Below are 22,025 nucleotides of genomic sequence, written 5' to 3' on the forward strand. Positions count from 1 at the left end.
AGTTGCACTTAATAAAGATAAATTTAACACATTATTTTCTAAAAGAAGATGGAAAAACAGACCAATTTTTCTAATATTTGGTTAAATAAAGAATGACAAACGTTTTTTACATTTTAATTTGGGTTGTAGTGAATGATTGAATGAACGGATCATACACAGGCTTGATGCAATTTGTTATTTTTTTTGTTTGTTTTTAAACAAAAAAAAAAAAAAAAAAAAAAAAAAAATGCAGAATCCAGAGGAAAAATTATGGATGGTATTTTTTTATTTTTAAGTAAAATTCACTTGGCCCTAACCCTCGTCTGTATTTAATATGATTTCATATAAAAATTCAGTTTTCAATATAATAGACATATAACAAGATTAACAATACAAAACAAAAAATGAATTGATCCATATCTGGCACTACCAGTGATATGCATAGTCACACTTCTACTAAACAGGTTAAGTATATACTGTTTGAAGACTGTATTTATTCAAGCATCACTCTCATGTCCCCTGGCTTTACATTATGCAGCAGTAAGATACCGTATATGATGTGTGCACATACGTAGATTCAATTAAGTAGAATTGTAGAAACATACAGCTCACCAACACCTTTTGATTCAATTTACTCACACCATTTTTTTCCTCTGCAGCACTATGAAAGAAAATGTCACACTGCAGAAAATAACATTGATTTTAAACCAAACAGGACTCAGAAACGTTCAAAGTACACAGCGATAAACACTAATCAATATGAAAATGTAGGCCGAGGCTGCACAAAGTAAAGATGAAAGCTTTGCTCATGGAAGCATCCATTCACATTTGCTTTGTAATGACCCATGTTTTCATTGCACATATCCACTTTATAGACCGAAACATATCTTGCATGATGAACAGGCTTAGTATTGATGTTTGATTTTTCATCTGTTCTCTTTTTACATAGATTCATTAAACATCCATATGTCTTTACTCACCTCAGTGTTCCTGCTTCCACTCTTTGTAATCTCTGGAGACAATCCAGGACAACTATTAACAGAAAAGCAAATAAATAAATAAATACAAAACCAAGTGTGTGCTAATTGTTTTTTAAAAGATGAGATGAGACAAGATAAAATAAGATAAGAGAAACTGACATTGACTGCCTTTGCAGCAAGAAGACTCAATTTGGCCGCTCTGTTCTCCACGTGTGTGCGTGGGTTTTCTCCAAGTTCTCCAGTTTCCTCCCACAGTGCAAAAACATGCAGATTTGGGGATTAGGCAAACTGGTCACTCGAAATTGACCGTAGGTGTGAGAGTGGATGGTTGTTTGTCTCTACAGTATATGCGGCCTTGTGATGGACGGGTGACCCGTTCGCCCTTCCACCTATGTCAGCTGGGATTGGCACGAGTGCCCGCCGCAACCGCCATGAGGCAGAAGATGGATGGACAGCAACACAAGAAGGCAATAAAAGATGAATGAGAACAGATATTGCAACAGAAACAAAGTGACAGAAAAATACAGGATAAATAAAATATATATTTTATGGAAAAATTTACAAACAGTATAAAGGTGACAGTTTGACAGGGTGGCAACTAACACCTTTAATATTCTGGCCGCTATACAATGCATAGTGTTTGGTATGTACAGTACAGTAAACATCACCTCTGTCCTCCAGAGCCTGCACTGGTTTCCCATCCCACAACGCATCCAGTTCAAAGTCCTCCTTCTCCTCAACCAGGATCCTCACTTAGCTCACTTCTCCGGTCCTCAGACAACAACCTACTGCAGCCACCACCCAGGAACCAAGCACAAAACCTGGGGACACCCCAACCCATCTCCTCATTCAAATCTCTGCTCAAAACTTTCAAAAACGCTTTTTATGTTTAATAGTTTTTAACTTATGTCTCTTCTTTTTTTACAGTTTTGTGCTTTCCATGTAAAGCGACTTTGAGTTCATACAAAGCGCTAAATAAATATATTTATATTTCATTCTGACATGGGTTCGTCCACACTGAGTGAACACCTTAAAGAAGCTCAAGCATGTAAATATATCATACAGTGTAAAATGTCAATAAAAAAGACACTAACAAGGTTTCCACCGAGAAAGAGAAAAAAGACCCACTGAGCTGCTGAAAACATGTACATGCACATATATAGTGTATACACCGCTGCATCAGTTTAATGTACGACACGGGATAAAAGATCAGACCGTCTCATAGCAACCTCTCCTCAACCCCGGTTTCTATAAGACTGTATATGAAAGGTCTGGCAAAGGATAGAGAAAAACCCATGAATCATGAAACATGCAATATATCTTTTCTTTCAGCACTGCATGGTAACTGGTATGCTGCAGGTGGTGAATATTAGAGCATAGGTTATATTTACAGCACATTTTGTACATCCCACATACATTTCTACCCAGTAATGAACTGATGTGCAACATCATTACAAAAAGTAAACACACTGGTAGTACATTCTGTCTTTAAAACAACAAATATTGCGTTTTTAATTTCAGTATATTCAGCAAATCAGAAGCCAGTGTCTTACGTTTCAGGGGTATATGAAGTATCGAATCCTTCAACTCCCACATACGTGCTCTGTCTTGACAAAATCTGCTCTCTGCATGATGTAGTTTCAGTGAAGGAGCCTCTAGAACACAGAAATTGATTAAAACATCAGAGGATTAATGAGGAAATACAAAAGAGAAAACAAACACAGTCTCTTGAGCGTGACATAATGGGCTCTTTAAAACAACAAGGCCGCCCTTCAGTGTGTTGATACTAAGAGGACAAGAGCTCTTCACTAACACAGTTTATAAATGACCCATTGTCACAGAAGAATAGATCTTCATTTTCCTTATAATACAAAGAAATTAAAATATAGTACACGTTAGCCGACAGCTGCTACTCATCCTATCTTTTATTCATGATCTTTAAATAATTGGTACAATGGCGTTTCTTTCCGAGTTTCACATATTACATATTCAACAGCAATATATAAATACAAGACAGAAAGATATTAGATATTATAAGAGTCCCGGAGATGAAAGTTCACATAAATATCACTACATGAAAAGGCTACGGAACATTCTATTCTCACTGATAAGGATTTCAGTGTCAAAAAAAGCCCTCATTTGAAACTAATATTATCCCACAATAATGGCACATTATTCAAACGGCCTGAAATGTAAAGCTACACATTTAAATCAAACATAGCAATATGACACTTATATATAGAGACACTATAACAAGTAAAAGTCATGCATTCACATTTTTTTCCCCAGCAAAATGGAACAAAACATTCAGACATTACCATACTGTGGTTATTTTCTGCAAGTCCTCATTCAAGATTCAAAGAGTTTATTGTCATATGTACAGTAAGTAAGAAAACATGTTTCTCTGTGCAGAGTTGAAATTCCAAAGAAATAGATAAATAGTTAAAATAGATAAATATTTCAAGTTAATAAAATAGCACACAATAAGGGCAGTAATAATTGGAATTGCAATAGAAAGATCTGTTATATACAATGACTTATAAGTATAGATGTGCATGTTGTGCAAACTGAAGTAGATGAGCAGAAGAATCTTAATGTGCAAAATTATAATAGTAGTCGTAGTAGATGGCAGTGGGAAAGAAGGAGCTCTTGAGTCATTGCTCTTGAGTGTATTTTTTTTATCATTGCTATTTATTATATTTCTGTTAAACCTGACACCCACCCAGCAGAAGGACGTTTTGTTACTGTTCCTAAAATGTGGGCATATAATCTGTTCCAGAAAACAAAGAGGTGAAATGTAATACTCAAATTTTTCTTGAGAAAATAATATTGTTACATGTTAGAGGTGAGATGAAGAAATATAAATGCCATTGTCAGAGTATAATTTCTCTTCTGTGACTCTTCTATTGTCACAAACCCCGGTATGGAATTACACAGCCTATAAAATGTACAGAGATACTGACAAGGTTGATTAATGCACTGACTAAAGCAATCATACTATGAACACAGTGACATGGGTCATATGTTCTGGTCTTGCAATTCACTTAATAACTTCTGGGTTAGGGTCTTTGAAGCAATCTCCTCCATTTGTAACAGAACATTGAATTTTTCGGGGCCCATCTTCGTAAAAACAAAACCCAAAAAAACCCACTACATTTTGAGGCAACTCTTCTGTTTTGGAGGATTTTTCTCGTTTTAGGTCTGATTCTGTCACAAAAAATGATGAAGCATTCCTCTTTTGTAAGTCACTTTGGATAAATGCGTCTGCTAAACGCTTAAATGTAAATGTAGACCATGTGTGCTCTACATGATAAGAAGAATGATAAGACCAAGAATGACACATGTTGAATGTTTGATCTATGTAGTTTAGATCAGCAACACCATACAGGGGAAAGAGGGAAAACTGGTTTGTATAATGAAATGATGACAATGAGTTATGACTGAGACCGCAAAATTATCTGTCTATCTCCAGTCTATCTGTCTCTCTTAATGTTATGTAAATTCATGAAACAAGAACATAGCGGGTGAATAACTTTCAAGATTTACTTAAATTCGACACATTACTCTCATCAGTCAGTAAAATGTATACATTTGTAGGGTTGTAAAGATATTTGTTTATCCCACAGGTCAAAGTCTGTATACAAGATGCAATTACATAGGATAAACATCTGGTTTAATCATGTTATCATGACAGGGTTCGTGACTGGTGTTCTATAATAAACACCAAGAGCTGGATATGTGGAAATACAGAGACATCAAGATGTGTGGCTACCAGCAATAAGATGATTGTAGGCTTTTCTGGCAACAAAAAAGCAGTAGGCTATATTTTTAATATACCTGCTGTCAGTTCTGCTGCTCATATACAGATCACTCAAAAGACAACTACATATTTTCCTTCTCTGGAACTGATTTGTTATTCCATAGCAATCAGTTGGTGCCTATCAGACTGAAACTCTCTTGATTCAAACTTTATTAATTCTGTTGTCAGACTTAATTTGAGCAGATTTGCTGACCCTGAGTTGTAGTTTATGTTTTGCTTTTTCATTAGTGACCTAAATTCTAGGCGAAAAACATGAAGCAGTTTGTAAATGAGGGAAAACACTGCACCCATGCACTCAATTACTCTGTCTGATCAAACCTCCATGTGCTGTAATTATGGACCTAGTCTAGATATCACACATTGTCAACAAACTCCGCTGAGTAATAATAACAATTAAAATGGTGTCAATAGTTTGGTGCAAGCAGGTGAAACAAATACAGCACAGTAGTCATTAAGCTCAGTGGTGTTTTTAAATACATACTAATCTTAGCATGCTGAACTTGACAATGTTGGCCTGCTGACAGGTCGCATGAGGAAAAACACAGGCGTAAATAATCTAATTTATGATGATTATATACCATTTATCTTATCCTCATTTTCAGGGTGCATTGTTTAATAAATTTATTAGACCACCAGTCATAAAAACGAGAAAACAAATACTGTAGAAAATCTTACAAACACTTAAAAAATATATATTATATTTATTTGGCGAATAATAAACTGAAGTGTAAATAACTATAATTTGACATCTTAATCAAGAAATAATAATGTGCTTTACTATTTTTTGTAAAAAAGTAAATTTGCAACTTCATGAATAACAATAATTATAATATTTTAGCATTGAAATACCAGTATGTAGAGCTTCTACATACTGGTGTATTAACCATTACAGAAACATAAAAATGATAATTACCTGTTAATTTAGGGCAGCTGTTGCTTCCGGTGGTGGTCTAATACATCTTGTAAACACTATATACTTTACTTTCTAGGAGATGTCATGGCAGGTCAACTAACTTTGGCGTGGTTCACTTCACGTCTGCATTAGAGCACAACATCACAGAGACGCACAAGCAGTGTCAAATAAAATGCTGGACTTACATTTAGAAGAGCCGACACACGATGTCGTGTCCCGCAGAAAGGGGACAGCGGTGCCGCCAGCGGGGCGCTAGCTGTAGAGCTAACGCTAATGCTAGTTTGCCATTCTGTCGAAATTTCGACACTTTCTCCTCCCGAAACACACAGTCTGTCGTCTGATACCAGGCCAGATCTGCTGGAAGTCTTGTTGTGTCTGCCAATTACGCCATTATATATCCATATTTACGTCTTTAAGTGCCTGATTTAGGATAAACGTGCCCGTTAGCTCCTACAAGCGTAAACCTCGCGTTACCTGATGCCAGGTTAAAGGTGAGCGAGAGCTTGTCGTCTACTTAAATTCGAGCTGACTGAGCTGAACACTAAAAGCACTGATAGAGACTTGACCGAATATCTAATGAGTTCATAAATACAAAACACAGATACTTTTTATTTTTATTTAGACATTTGATGGAGGGAGGGTGATGGCGACGGGCCAATGTTAAGGTATTTTAACTGAACCGCATTTCTGCACCAGCAGAACACGTCCATCCAATCCAAAAAACAGCAATAGCTTAATTTAAATTTAGTCAAATTTATAATTTAATTTACCCCTAACTGCTCATGGTTATTTGGCTCCCCAGTGAAATACTTTGACTGATTAACACTGCTGTGAAACATATGATCAGCTCCTGGTGGCACAGAACTACAGTAGAGTCATCTCTGGAAAAAACTAAAATCTAAACATTACTTTGAATAACAATCCTTAACATGCACTAACAACATTATTTATCATGTATCACATACAATATCCACGTCGTCCACTAAACTTGCAAGTATATTTATTCCAAAAACATTACCTTATTCTTTTGAAATACTGATGCACAACTTAATGCTATCATGTCCCACTACACATTTCGAAGAAAAACATCTTAATTACCAGTTTTACAACATAGTAAAATATTATTCAAGCATACGTATCACAGCTAAGAAATCAGAAAACACAAAGAACATTTACAGGTTCCAGTGTTAACAAATACTTTTTTCGATAAGGTGTAAATAACATTCAGTTAAAACAATAAATTGAACCATATCAAGAAAATAAAATGCGCACAGTTTGCCATGAAGGAGCCAGAAACTCCGAGAAGCCTTTATCAAGAGATGCTGAAAGTACATGTGTCTTCATCCTTCACTTTGAACCTCCTGGTGGTTTGGCCGCTCACGTGATCCTGCTCTGTGACCGGCTCATTGCTCTCATGGGACGAATCCTTCATCACGCTGTAATACATTGGCACGTTATACTTGGCTGCCTTCTCTTTGTTCCGCCAGTTGCACTTGCAGAGGTTTTTGAAGGCAACCCGGAACTTCTGAGACATGAGGTTATAAATGATGGGGTTAATGGCACTGTTGGTGTAGATGCACATGCGGCAGAAGAGCAGGAACCACGTGTTATGGTAGGGCGGTTCGATGAAGGAGTTGACCACCACCAGTGTCCGGTAAGGCATCCAGAGCAAGGCAAAGAGGACGACCACCACAGCCAGCATCTTTGTTATCTGATGATACAGAGATGGAGACAGAGGGGCAAGGTTTTATAGGACAAAAGTGATGAAAGGAAGAGCATAGACATTACAGAGGTCAAGGCCGTAAGTTACCTTTAAAAGGCAGCCATACTTTGACCTAAATAACAGGTCTATTTTGTCAGAAAAGAATCTATGAGAACTAAAGGTTTTTCTCTATGTCAACTGTTGGGTGGTGATGAGGAAAAATTAGGTGAACACTAAAATCATGATGGGTATTGGTAAATATTTACAAAACTTGTGTTCACAGCAGCAGGAAAATGTCAAGAACCTTAGGATACACACTAACCTTTCACCATTTTTTTTCCTGGAGATTTTCCTGGTTTATTCTTTTGTAAGACTGACAGTTTAAAAAACTACAAATGAAAGAAATCATGGCTTAAATGTAAACCTTTTGTATATTGTTTACAGTGAAGTTTAAAAAGGGCGTTTCATAACCATAAATTACAATGCTTCAAGAGAAATAGTTGTAAACTGCATTTCAGTCAGCCAGTACCTGCTTCCTTGCAGAGACTGCTCCCTTGTTGGCCTTGTTCTTGCTGCTGCTGGACTGACCCTGGTGAACCGACCCTCCGCCAACTCTGTCAGTAAGATGCGACGGCAGAGGACTCATAAACAAAATCCTTGCGATGAGCCAGTAAAGGACTGTGGCCACAATTAGGGGGATTACGTAGAATAGGGTGAAGTCCAGGAAGTAGATTGGCATGTAGAGACTCCTGGAGACACGGTAGCCACAAGTGACCACCACTCCGTTGGTATAGACGGTTTCGTCTGTGTCCACTAAGAAGAACCACATAATACAGTAGAGTGAGGTGAAGACCCAGACTCCAGCTATGATCCTCTTGGCCCGGGAAACAGTGCATAAGAACTGTGCCTTAATGGAGTGACAAATGGCAATGTAGCGTTCAATGGTAAATGCCATGATGGAGCAGGATGACACGTTGATGCCCAAGTACTGAAGATACGTTATGCACAAGCATCCTGTGTAGCCGTATATCCAGAAGGCTACAACATCGGAGATATTGGGCAACCCCGCAGCCAAGAGCACAATGAGGTCTGCGACGGCCAGGCTGACCAGGTAACAGTTGGTTGGGGTCACCATGTGTTTAGTGCGCAGTACGACCAGCACCACCATGATATTCCCGGCGATCCCAACGCCGCAGATGAGCATTGTCAAAAATATTGTGATGACCTGCTCCTCAATGCGTTTCAGAGGCATTTCAGTCTGTATGAAAGTCCGAGTGTCATCCTGAAACACGGTCGTGTTGTTCGCCATCGTGTTTGCACCTGTGGCCTCAATTCAATTGATCTCCAGTGGCATAAAACATGAATTCTAAAGGCAGGTGATTCAAAGAAAGATTGCTCAGGCACTGTGCTAACTTTATGGACGTACAGAGGAGTGGAGAAGGAAAGAAAAAAAAAGAAAAATCAGCAACAAAATCACTAAAAACTGAAAGAAACATTAGTTAGACAGGCTGCAACTATAGCTGTGTATATGATAATTCTGTAATATGAATATATTTAATATGTTTATAAACACTGAAAACAGTGCCGCATGTCAAAAACACATCACACAAATACACTCCTGCCAGAGTAACGACTTCCTCAAACAGCTGCTCCTGGACTTTCCTCGAACAAGGTGTGAAAGAGCAGCACAGACTACTAAACTTTGAATTCTCTCCTGAAAACACACCTCTTCTCCTTGGCTATAATTCAGGGCGAGCTATAGACAACTTGTGCTGCTTCTTCCTTATTTTATTATATTATATATTTCTATATTTAGAAAATATATAAGTTTGCTCTTTGATTTGTTTCACCTGTTTCTGTCATGTGGTTGTTAGTGCTATATAAATAAAGTTGGCATTGACATTGACCCCTGGCCACACCCACAAATTACAAGATATAATACTGTAGTGAGCATACACAGAAAGAATACACACGCCTGCATAAAGTTTAATAGAATATTTAAGATATAAATATAGCCAGATTTGGGTTTTTATAACGATGTTTCAGTCAGTTCAATTGATCAGAATGAATCCCTTATAGTCTGTAATTATAATTCATTGTATATAACATATGTCTATTTACATTTATAGCTGTACTGCCCTTAACTATTTATCTATTTCAAATATTTATCTTTTTCTTTTGACTTGACATTTGTGTGGACAACAAAGTGCACAAGCAATCTTTTAATTCTGCAAATTAAAACAAATTCTTATTGTAGAATAAATATAATGCAGATATTAATAAGAGAGCAGTTACACAGATTTTATTTTTAGTGATGAAGACTAAAGTGATGAACACATCTGCAAGATTCATGTGTACACTGTATGTCTCGCATCGCAGAAAACACTTAAGACCTCAATAGCATTTATCGTAGTAATTATAATACCTGCTCTCCTAGAGAAGTCCAACAAGCCTCCACACAACAAACATTATTACCCTCCTGTTTTCTGAAATAAAGACAAAAATAATTCAAATCAAGCAAATAAAATGATGAGAATAAGAAAATAAATATTAGAGAAATAAAAGAGAGAAAAAAGGGCAGCTTACCATCACTCTGACATGGTCACAGCACTCAGGTTCAATCAACCAAGAAACAACTGCTTAGTTCTTCTCCACAGCTGCTCTAGTCGTAGACCTCTTTCTCTCTCTCTCTCTCTCTCTCTCTCTCTCTCTCTCCCTCTCTCCCACCTTTTTATTTTCTCAATCCACCACTCCCTGTCACATCACACTCTATTACAGTAGATCCCCACTGCAACACAAAGCCTTGTTCCGTCTTTGGAAATCAATTCCACCTCCTCATCCGTGCTCATAATATCACGCCATCCACCACTGTCGTGGCTGTGACTAAAAAGCCTGTAATTATCGAAAGGGTCGAGGAAGTAGTCTGCAATTGAACGCATCATCAACTGCAGTAACTGGTCATTTAATTGAAATGGCTCTTATTATGAAAAAGACAGGGTTTTTTTTTTGTTCATCCAGCTGATATAATATAGTTGTTAACACTTCAGCTTGAGCAAAATTTAAAAAAAAATGTGTTGTGTCTTGAGGAAATGTACATCACCAGGTTAAGAGTCCTGCTGTTCCCGTGATATCTGGGAATACTTTCACAGCTCCAGGCCATCTGACTGCGAGATGCTAAACATTATAGGTAAATGCTGACAGCTGCTTGTGATTGCTGAAAGTATTAGGTAAAACTAAAAGTCACTGTTGAGAGAGGGAGAGAGAGAGCAAGAGAAAGAGAGAGAGAGAGAAAATGCTGTGAAAGCAGATTCTAATAAACCACTAAAGAGCTGGGAGCGCTCTCTCTTATCTGCATGTACATGACAGGCACTTGCATTTTTATATAAGAATAATTTTCCATTTTAGAGAGTGCAGTCCAGCAGACAGCCTCTAATGAAGGGATAACTTCTCAGACAGGAAAAACTCATAACAGCCTTTCTCCAGATTATTGTCTGATTGAATGGTTGCATTCTAAGTAGGACTATATATATGTATGTATATATATATATATATATATATATATATATATATATATATATATATATATATATATATATATATATATATATATATGTGTGTGTGTGTGGAGCTATAAAATACTAAAAGCCTGCAGTTGTCTAACTTTAATATAAGTTCACATCCTGATTTTACAGCGTAGCATACACTGTTTTTTCCGACCTTGAATAGAGAAACAGAACAGCAAAATGTAAAATATTAGGGGACTATAAAATTATATGTGCCTTTCAAATCCATATGATGTTTGAGCTGTGACATGCAAAAGAAAGAAAAATACTGAGGTGAGACTCACAGCATCAGAGAACACTCGCCCGTCAATTTATTAGGTGCACAGGACATATAATAAAGTATGAGGACAGGAGCGGAGTGTTTTGCTGCTGTAGACCGTCTGCTTCAAGGCTATGCACTCAGAGATGATCTTCTGCATACATGGGGTTTTAACAGGGGCTTACACTGTTGCCTTTCACGTCAAGTCAATTTTATTTATATAGCGCAACATCACAAACACAATTTGCCTCAAATGGCTTTACAGTCTGTACAGCATGTGACACCTTTATATCCTTAGACCCTCACATCGAGTGAGGAAAAACTCAAATACAAAGCAAACCCAGGACGCACCACAGGACATGTTTAAATAAAAATTAAATCATCACTGCGGCGCCTCAGCTGTAACTGCGACTTTTAGTCTCTTTTAATTTCCATGCCACATTCAAAGTCACTTAAATCACATTTCTTCCCCAATCTGATGCTTGGTTTGAACGTCGGCAGAACCACTGGCTGATTAGATATTTGTGTTAGTAAGCAGTGGAACAACCTGATATAGTGGCTGGTGAGTGTATGAATTATTTATCGTTCGTATTACATTTTTGAATCAATTAATTTTGAGACAATCATGGTGTAGACATGCAGGAAGTCAGGAGTAAAAATAGATGATAAGGAGTTATTCTATTATTACTCTAGACTGAGGTCTTAAAATAAACTCCTGAGGACTGTTGGGAATTTTTAAGCAGGAGGGTGTTGATATTCAAAGGACTTTTGTGATTCTTTTTTGTCAAGTTACACTAAAATAGCTAATGATGAATGATGATGTGTGCATGAAACAGATGCATCTGGGGAATTAAAGTTATCTAGACCAATGGTGGCATCTAGTGGGGCTGCAGAGTAAAAAAAAAACCTATCTATCTATCTATCTATCTATCTATCTATCTATCTATCTATCTATCTATCTATCTATCTATCTATCTATCTATCTATCTATCTATCTATCTATCTCTACTCATGATAATAATGCAATTTCATGCATAAATCTCACAGGGGCATTGCAATAACAGTGATTAAATAAGAAACAAAAAGATATAATATTTACAACTCACCAGGTAAATTGTAAGGGACACATTCACTGCAACTAAAATGCTGCATTAAGTGTTTCCTACAGCAATGACTGCACTGAAATGAAATGATCACAAATTAATTGGAATTCGTCTTGTGAATGTGAATGTGTGCACCAAATTTAACCACAGTCCATTATTGTCGCGGTCATTTCCCCCAATATGACAACTCACGACTCAGCAGTGATGTAAAGGTCAGGAGATCACTCACTCATCTTCTGCCACTTAATCCTCCACATGACTGACATAGGGTGAAAGGCGGGGTGCAGGTCGCCAGTCCATCACAGGGTCACATAGAGACAAATAACCATCCACTCACCTATGGTGAATTTAGAGTGTCAGATTTTCCTAATCCCCAAATCTGCATGTTTTTGGACTGTGGGAGGAAACCGGAGAACCTGGAAAACACACACACACACACACACACACACACACACACAGGGAGAACGTGCAAAGGCAGTCAGGAGATCACCAGTCAATAAATATGTAGGTTCAGGAATCAAGAGTTCATAACGTGAAGACTGTGACCATTGGGTGGTGCTGTCTGACAAATCAAGGGATCACAAAAGTCACAAGGATCCATAGTCTGTGCACAACTTTCAAAAAAGTCTGTTCAGTAGCTGTGAAGACATTTCTCTGCTGGTCACCTCATGTTGGCATGGCAGGAAAAGCAAACACACAAATCAATAGGTCTCATTCAGCTTCACGGCACCCCACCTGATTATATTATAATCAATATTTTATTCTTGAAATCTGAAAGTCAAACACTGCAGTGACAACTTCACCCACTGTCAACCTCTACAGAAACTGTCTCTTCCTGCTCCTTTACATTCTGCTTTGCCTGCACTTTCTTCATCAAGTAGGCCATTCTCCTCCCCTGCTGCTCTCTGAAAAAAGATGCAGAGATTTTCCTGCGCAGCCGTCTGGCGTAGACCTCCAGGAACACCAGGGAGTAGCTCATCAGCCAGAGACAGCCCAGCAGGAGGGTGACTCCCAGGTTCGGTGCTGAAGTTGTCACGTCGCAGAGCGATGGCTCGGGGCTGAAGGTCCACTTGTAGTCCCTGTGGAAGTTTGTCAACTCTTGTGTGACGCAGTATTGTGGGATGAGACAGAGAGCGGGGGCGAACCACTGAACCTAAAAATAAAACACACACAAGAACAAATACACTGTGAGCTGGAAAAGTTAGGAAGCAAATGCTGTTTGATAGAATAAAAGGCGATGTCTTACCTTATAACTGACACTTATGCTGGCAGATGTAGGTGGAAAGTCCAGCAACAAAGGCAAAACCACCTGAACTATATGATACACAATATGATCCAAAGCGACAATTAAAGTGATCGCAGTGTAATATAACGTCACCACGACCAGTGATATGAAGCAGGAGGTACATTCCTGAGTTGTTATTCTACGGCACGGGGCATTGATCTTATTTTTGGTCCGTCTTTTGCCACCGACAGGAGTCGTTTCTTTCAGCAGCTCTTTGGAGAAGTGGCCATTGTCAAACTGAAGTGACGTCAGATAAGATTTCAAGTAGCACGAGGATTCAAAGATCAGTAGAGCAACAAAAATAGCAGCAAGGATCCTGTTCGACAGCAGTTTGCAATCTCTGATCAGATTCCTGGCATAGGAGAAGTTGACTTCCATCTGTCCAATCATCTTTTTAAACCTGCCTTTAACCTCTGACACATCAATGTGAGTGAAATGGTCCAACTTCCTCAAATTAGTGACGAAGCTCAAGTCTTCCCGTTTCACTTTGATGGTTTCTGCAACCAGGTCTTGCTTCGCCCGGTTCAAGGGTTCAGATGAGTTTAACAGAGTCTTTGTAAATCCCTCAGCGGTGCACTTCAGGATGTGGGCCACGGCGCCAACGTTCACCGTGATATTAGGGATGACGTTCAGCACCAAGATCATCACGGAGGCTGAGATGAGGAGTTTGCGGCCCTGTTTGGTGCAGACAGTGGGCAGAATCATGGTCAGCACACAGCGCAGAGGGTGACACAGGAACGAGAGCAGAAACACAGCCACGCTGTAGATGCACGCCGTCTGAACGGACGCCTCATGGTCATATCTCAGAGTCCTGAACAGCCAGTGATGAAGAAGGCCGCCAGTAATGATGGCGAGTGTGAAACAGAGGGACAGCAGAGTCAGGACGTCTCTGCCCGCAGGTGTACGCGCAGAGTAAACGTCCCAGAGATAAAGCAGCACAGATTTTAGAATCTGTCTGCGAGATCCTGTTCTGCTCCTGTTGAATTAAAGAGAAAAAAAGATGCACGTTGAACAATGTTATGTCCCGGGTCATATTTTCCACATCTGTGTCTCATTACTTTGCCCTTTTTTGAGCTCTGAGTTTGTATGTGTGTGTACAAGTGGACTTCCTCATATGACCTTTAGCAAGTTTCCAGACTAGAATGTGCCACTAACTGGACTTATAAGTGTCACAGGGAGCTTTTGCAGTGGGCACACAGTCTATGATGATTGAAAATAGAGGCTGTACAGTCCCATTTTTGGACATGCAGCTGGCCTTAAAGTTAGGGTGGGAGATCAGTTTCTGTAGAATTTTTTAATGTATTACTTAAAATCCTCTTCACACCCTGATTGTAACCGATTAATTAATGCATTGTCACAAAAATGAAAAATGTCAGTCAGCTGTGGAACGGACAGGCCTGTAAAAACACCATCCAATCTTATTGGACGGCCCGAACAAATTAATTAGATGATGCATCAATCAAACTGCCATCTGACCTCCCTCCCCCCTATGTGTGTGCCCCCACTTTGTGTATTAATTGCGCATTCTCAGAGACAACACCAGAAAACTAACCCTTAAAAAACGAAAGATAGTTTTTGGGAAAGCTACTGCCGAGAAAAAGGCCGATGCAGAGCGACCTTAGACCAGAGTGAACATCGATGCTGCATTTGAATGGTGGCGACAACTGAAAGCCCAGAAAGGGCTGCAAAGGGATGACATGGTGGCTCTGTTCCTATTGGACAGATTGGTTAATCTTACGAGAGTATTTGTTGTTTTATCTGCATCACATTGTCATTGGGCCACACGGTGATGTAGTGGTTAGCACTCTCGCCTTGCAGCGAGAAGAACAAGGGTCTTTCTGTATGGAGTTTGCATGTTCTCCCCGTGTGTGCGTGGGTTCTCTCCGGGTTCTCCGGCTTCCTCCCACAGTCCAAAAACAAGCAATGTGGGGATTAGGTCAATTGGACACTCTAAATTGACCATAGGAGTGAGTGTGAGAGTGAATGGTTGTTTGTCTCTATCTGTGATGGGATGGTGAACCTTCTCAATGTAGCTGAGATTGGCACAGCACCCCCCGTGACCCTCTGGTGGAGGATAAAGCAGTAGATGATGACTGACTGACTGACTGACATTGTCATTTGAACAAGTATCCAAAGAAGTTAGTGTCACCGAAAAGTACTGATGCTGTGCAGTGCTCATGAATCCGTGTGAAACCAACGCTCAAAGAAGAAGGCTTGGACTTTTGAGTTGTGTTGAAAATGTAGCCTGCTCAAACTGTTTTTCCAGGATCTCCAACCCTACCTTTAACTGGTTCACTGCAGCGTCACAAGGTCAGGGAGACTCGAGGAAGTCGATGGTGCCGTGTTAATAAATTAACTTTGAGGAAGTTTGAGGGTTAAATATGAGACTTGATCACATAGTGAAAACTCTGTTGCAGTCAACGGCACACTAACCGAGCAGACAAAACCAGTAGCTGACACAATATAGAGTCATCTGTAAAATGGATGTTCCATCTGTTTGAGTCTAGGCAACACAGTCTAGTTAATTGTTTTGATTTTTATAGAATGATATGGTGCGTTGAGTGATCTCCATTCCCTTCTGCCACATTTCTAAGTGAGTGAACTGTACAGTACTGTGGTGTGTAATGTTTCCTTGTAGATGGATCAGAAAAGTAAGCTTTAAAATAAATGACTTGGACACATCTCTGCTCAAACACTAGTGATGGGAAGTTCGACTCTTCTTACTGACTCGGATCTTTTACTCTCCGACAGTAAATTGAACTAATCTTTTTTTGAGTCATTCCGTTCATTTCGTTCATTTTCACAGCGGGTATCCCTCTTGTGGGCGTTGTAAAAAAGGCCGTGGTTCTCAAACACTTAACACTGTAGGCAACATCGTTTGCTTCAGCTGACAAAGTATAATAAACAAAATGCCACAAGCAATTCAAACCATATGAAACCATTGTTGTTTAACAGCACGACAGTGACTAGGTAGCTGTCACGTGACCTGAGGACGGACGCTCGCTCAGTTGAGTGAATCCTGACCTAATCATTTCTGTTTCCTTTCCTGCTGAGCTTATGCAGCTGCCTGCCATCGTGTGGCGAAGGAAGGTACTGCATGAAAATGAACGAATGAACCACTCAGTTGAGTCAGTCCTGAACTAATCATTTCTGTTTCCTGTTCTGCTGACTGAACTTATGCAGCTGCCTGCCATGTGGCGAAGGAAGTTACTGCATGAAAATGAATGAATCACTCACTGAGATGACTCATTACTCCCGAGTCATATAAAAGATTAGTTCATTTTGAACGAATCGTTCACGAACGACACATCACTATCAAACACACACATCTTCTACTCATGGTGTCATCTCCATACGAACCTAACTTATGAGCTGATGTCAGTGACAAAACTACAACTAAAAAAACTAAAACAAACTACAAACGACCAACATCAAAACTGCCTCTGTCCAAAGTTTAGAAAAATAGCTTACCAGCAAATCCATAGCTCACTCATTAACATATTAAACCTCTAACACTTTAATCCTTCACAAACACTAGAGGAAACACTCCAGATATCGCAAACCTCCACCAAGGCCACTCGGTTTCCCACAGTGTCAAAACAATCCTGAGTCTGGAGTCTGGAACCGGATCACTACTAAAATCTATAGTAATTTACATTCTCCGAAAATTTCATACAAATGTGCCTTTTGGTTTTTGAGTTATAAAGCTCAAAAACACACTAAACCTCCTTGGTGGAAATGAACCTTTTATTGACACAGTTAATGGTAAGAAATGGTCACAACAATTTGATTGATCAAAAAATGTTACCATTGCATTTCCAGAAATCACTTTTTAATGTCTAACCTTTCTATTAGCTCTCTTAATCATTTACATGACCCATTGTTACCCCAATTAATAATAAAAATTGATAGTTTCGTATCATAACCTTTATTCAGGAGCCATAATAGCAGATAATCAGCAGCGCAGCGAGGGTAAAAAATTCCAACAGTGACCTTATTGTGGCATCTTGGTTCAACAGTATTAAAAAATTCTTTACAGAATTAAACTAAACTATCTTTTAGGTTTTCTGAAAAAAATCTCTCCAACTATGGCATATACCACCAAGTGTACATACAGCAATATACGTGTGTGTGTGTATATATATGTATATATACACATATACATATGTATGTATATATGTATGTATATGTATATATATGTATATATATATATACATATATACACACATATATATACATACATACATATATATACACACATACATATATATACATATATATGTATGTATATATATATGCATTTTGAGGCAACTGCCTTTAAAATATGAAACATGTAAAATAAACAGTAGAAATGTATAAAACTGTTTCAACACTGCCTTCAAACCGGCCATGAATTCAGCCTGCACTGCCTTACATTTGCACAACAGTGAGCTCTCCTTACTGGAGTAGTTTTGTCTTCAATCTTTGGGCTTTTCTTGAGAGTTGAGTCACATCCAACTCCATTATCACCTTTTGAATCACCTCGAAAGTGTAGCGGCGCTGTGATGGATACTTCATGTTCAAGGAGTAAAAAAGTCCAAACAGCATGGCGGTTGCAAGGGCCACGTTATCCAAATCTTGTAGAACTACCACACCCTCGATGATGATGCCAACATCAGAAATGTCAATGCCTGGTGTCTCTCTGGTGACGTAGATTCCCACTTTTGTTTTCTCGATGGCACTCAGTGCAGCAGTCTCAGTCACATCCTGGTAAAAGATAAAGCATTTCTTAAAGCTTTTTTTTCTTTTGAACGTGGCAATTCTAATGCTATTATTTCTTTAAACCCATGTGAGCAGCATAGTAGATTACTGCAGCCAAATAAATACATGCTGCCATTCATGGTCAATTTCAGAGAGAGAGAAAAAAAAAGAAGTCCAGATCAAATGAAGAGGAGTCTTGAAACTATACATTTAGTTTTGTTTGAAAGACATTGGCTCACCAGAAGCCAGGTGATGCCACTCCGATGATTGACTGGAAGAAGCAGGCTGCTTCTGGAGTCACCATGTGACCCCAGGCAGCCTCTTTCAGCTTGATCATCATCATCATCTGGAGAGCACAAATCTGCTTCTGATAGGCCAATTTTTGTCATCAGTTCAGCATTCAATACCATTATCCCAGACATCCTCTACAACCAACTAACTTAAATCACCATTCCAGCCTACACCTGTCAGTGAATTACAAACGCAGCAGGTGAGGCAGGGGAAAACCACATAGAGCTCCTGAATCAGCACAGGCAACATTCATCATTAACCTTGAGTTGTCATACTGCAGGGTTAATTGAATGTGTTTTGATATATACCAAAGGCACAATCTACTCACACAGCACTCACCATGTACTCCTGCACCAATACGTCGGGATTCTCATTTAGGTAGATGCAGATTCCTTTAATGAGGTGCTCCCTTCCAGCATCAATGTCATCCTTAAGAATTATAACAAACAAAAAAGATATTTGTTTCTCCGGCTTACTCCCACAGTCCAAAAACATGCAATATGTGGACTAGGTAAATTGACCATAGGTGTGAATGTGTGAGTGAATGGTTGTTTGTCTCTATTGGCGTATTTCCCCCAGCTCTACTTGCCTCACTTCGGCACGGTTTAAGTCACATTTCCACTATTATAGCACCTGGTACAGTACTATAATAGTGGAAACACTACTTAAGCTTAAATTTGTCCTACTGGAACTTAACTACTTAGTGATGAAAGACTGATCTGCCTTTTTTAACCAGTCAGCATGTGATACCAGCATAATTGATTGCATATTAATCTTTTATTGACGTAATGCAATGCATATACACTTTACAGGTAAACAATTTAAAAGTTCTTACTGTCATCCTGGCAGCTATGTCCTTCAGCTTTTTTCCCTGCTCCCCCGATCGATTTTCAAACATTCTCAGCAGACTTTGAGAGAGAAGGTCAAGCTGCGACAGGTGAACTTTTTGAAAACACAAAAAAAAAACATTATGAAACACAAAATAGTCCACTTACAATATAAACAGGTAAAAGGCATTATAATTACGATAACTATAAGATACAAAGTCCCGTTCTCACCACAAAAACTTGAGCCCAGGATAAATCAGCTGACTCCAGATAAGGACTCTTTTTTCATTTGTCTGTCAATCTGCAGCAAAAATCAAAAAAGGAAAACAAGTGTATTTCAATAGTCATACATGTCGATGAACACGCAACGTTATTTAGGTGCACTGTATAAACAGGCATACACTAAAGTATCTAATCATTAATGTGTTTATTAGCTTCTCTGATTAAAACAGAAAACTTACTGCAGTCTAACCATGTTCTAACACCGACGAGGGTTGCCAACTATCCCGGAATTGACCCGTCCTTGACCGCTCCAATCCCCCCCACCGTAGCTACGGGACACAAGGGTGCTCTTATGTGGCGTAGCTCGCTCACCCGCCCCCGCGAAACATGAGGATGCGCTAACATGACGAAGGTAATGTAACGCACCCCCTCCTCCCGCACCCCGACGACGGAAAGTGAGGGCTCCCGACACCGGGACCAGAGTCCCTCATTTGGTGTTGAGGACGTTGGCAACCCCAGACGCGATAAGAGTTTCCATGATTTACGTAAAGAGAGTAAGGCGTAAAGTGGAGTAGCTAAGCAGCTAACAGCTCCCGCTCAAAAAAAAAACAAATGAAACACGGTGAACAGCGCACATAAGCTCCCGGCACTTATTAAACTTATTACGCGGTGACTCAAGACATCAAACTAGATAAAGTTGACATTCTGACAATATTCAATAAAAATTCAAGACTTACCAACCGAAGAGATGGCGTATGGTACACAAAAATCCTCGTGACGCGCAGGGGGAGCCCTTGGATGTGACGGTTGGCTTCATCTACCAACAATGCAAAGCGCGCATGACGAGATCACGTGCGATATCACGATAATTACAATCGCAAAATTATTGATTTGCTTCATCCCAACATGATCTGAACACATTCATGTAGTCTCTCTGCGTATCATGTCGTTTCTACACTATACAGTTACATTTAACTTTAAGACATGAGGCAATTGTGTTAAACACAACCAAGCTGCTTACATTAATCTAAGAGATGGCCAAATCCTTTTGTTTTATCATAAAGATATGGAAAATTTTCTTTGTACAAAAAACTTAAACTGGCTTACAAGCATTTTAACATAATAAAACTTTTGTTACACATGTCTGATTAACATTCACATGACATTTCTATAGAATGACTTTATGACAGATACATTCATCAATAAAAAAAGGATAAAATAGGATTATTTCATACAAGTAATTTAATTTGTAGCATCCTTTCCAACTTACCTTAAAACTGTGTCTGTGATGAACTTCATTCTCTCTATGAAATGATGACATGGAGTCACAACAGGCCTGGGAAGGTTTTATGAAAAAAAGGGGGAACTTGAACAGTCACAGTCAGGGTTCTGTTTGTGGGTGGCCTACATGTTTCCACGTGAAAATAGAAGCACACCGCTCTTCTCCATTCATGACGCAAAATCATATGGAGAGAGGCATGATGATGCGTTCACAAACACACACAGAAATGTGACACAGGCCACAGTGACCAGAGAACATATTCAGAGTGATGTAAGTAAGATTTGACAGGATCAGCGCTGGTGGATGTGAAACAGCCGACCTGACGTTTTCTTTTAAATGCTTTGACTGTTGTTGTTTTTGGACAATCAGTTTGTTTTTATATTGTCTGTAAGTTAGTAAGGTTAATAATCGGGTTTTGGGTTAAGTTTATGGAATGGAAGGAATAAATACTTTAATTTGGGAATTTTGGAGATTGGCAACAAAAAAAAGACACTTCATTGTCGTTTCCTTGCTTTCTGGATTAAATTTACTGACTTACTCACAAACTGAGACAAAAGCTGCTGCTGTGTTCAGACAGGAACTTTTACAAGATGGGAAGAACAAGGTTAGTCTCAGTGTTAATTAACCTTGTGGTTACAATACCTCTTTTGATTGAATAACTACAGTATAGTGAACCATATTCATTGTCCACCATGTTAGTGTTCACTGCTCACTACTGAGTGTGAGTGATTGATGTTTGACATGCATTTAAACAAATGGAACATGCACGTGTGACACTGTGTAAGTGTTACTCAGTGTTGGTTTGTGGTTGTTGATGCGTTACATTCTGTTTCTCTATCGTCAGCTCACTCCTTACTGAGCTGGCGTCCGATTGCGATTTTAAAAATGTGGGAGGTCGCAGACACAACAAACTTGTTTTAATCCTGAGAAAGCACAGACGAGTTCCTGAGGACCCGCTGCCCTGCAAGTTTCCCCCGCTCCAACACACCTGACCTGAGGGCAGCGGGTCCCATGGTCCAAACACTGGACTAGACGGTCCAGCCAAGATGCAGGACCACA

At 39.2% G+C, this 22,025-nt stretch overlaps 2 protein-coding genes and 1 long non-coding RNA gene across 3 annotated transcripts; all 3 read right to left on the reverse strand.

The window, feature by feature from the left end:
* Positions 1–1,285: 1,285 nt before the first annotated feature.
* Positions 1,286–6,195, reverse strand: LOC122777576. The gene is made up of 4 exons (XR_006361340.1): positions 5,878–6,195; positions 2,513–2,614; positions 1,628–1,780; positions 1,286–1,357 (listed from the first exon to the last, which is right to left on the reverse strand). It is a non-coding gene; the product is annotated as an uncharacterized LOC122777576 (long non-coding RNA).
* Positions 6,196–6,429: 234 nt separating this feature from the next.
* On the reverse strand, positions 6,430–8,799 carry LOC122777575 (thyrotropin-releasing hormone receptor-like). The gene is made up of 2 exons (XM_044038901.1): positions 7,924–8,799; positions 6,430–7,403 (listed from the first exon to the last, which is right to left on the reverse strand). The coding sequence occupies exons 1-2, from the start codon at positions 8,701–8,703 to the stop codon at positions 7,005–7,007; spliced, it is 1,179 nt and encodes a 392-aa protein (XP_043894836.1). The 5' UTR covers positions 8,704–8,799; the 3' UTR covers positions 6,430–7,004.
* Positions 8,800–12,741: 3,942 nt separating this feature from the next.
* Positions 12,742–20,985, reverse strand: LOC122776775 (osteoclast stimulatory transmembrane protein). The gene is made up of 3 exons (XM_044037476.1): positions 20,955–20,985; positions 13,566–14,580; positions 12,742–13,472 (listed from the first exon to the last, which is right to left on the reverse strand). Exons 1-3 carry the CDS (start codon positions 20,981–20,983, stop codon positions 13,119–13,121), a joined length of 1,398 nt encoding a protein of 465 aa, XP_043893411.1. The 5' UTR covers positions 20,984–20,985; the 3' UTR covers positions 12,742–13,118.
* Positions 20,986–22,025: the final 1,040 nt, after the last annotated feature.

The sequence above is a fragment of the Solea senegalensis genome, linkage group LG11 (genome assembly GCF_019176455.1).
Source record: "Solea senegalensis isolate Sse05_10M linkage group LG11, IFAPA_SoseM_1, whole genome shotgun sequence".
Classification (NCBI taxonomy): domain Eukaryota; kingdom Metazoa; phylum Chordata; class Actinopteri; order Pleuronectiformes; family Soleidae; genus Solea; species Solea senegalensis.

Coding starts and splice junctions, on each gene's coding strand:
- LOC122777575 (XM_044038901.1), bottom strand. CDS start 8,703: ATGGCGAACAACACGACCGTGTTTCAGGATGACACTCGGACTTTCATA. Junction 7,404..7,923: donor CAGTCTCTGCAAGGAAGCAG/GTACTGGCTGAC, acceptor CTGTATCATCAG/ATAACAAAGATGCTGGCTGT.
- LOC122776775 (XM_044037476.1), bottom strand. CDS start 20,983: ATGAAGTTCATCACAGACACAGTTTTAAG. Junction 14,581..20,954: donor ATCACAGACACAGTTTTAAG/GTAAGTTGGAAA, acceptor TTAATTCAACAG/GAGCAGAACAGGATCTCGCA. Junction 13,473..13,565: donor GCATAAGTGTCAGTTATAAG/GTAAGACATCGC, acceptor TTTTATTTTTAG/GTTCAGTGGTTCGCCCCCGC.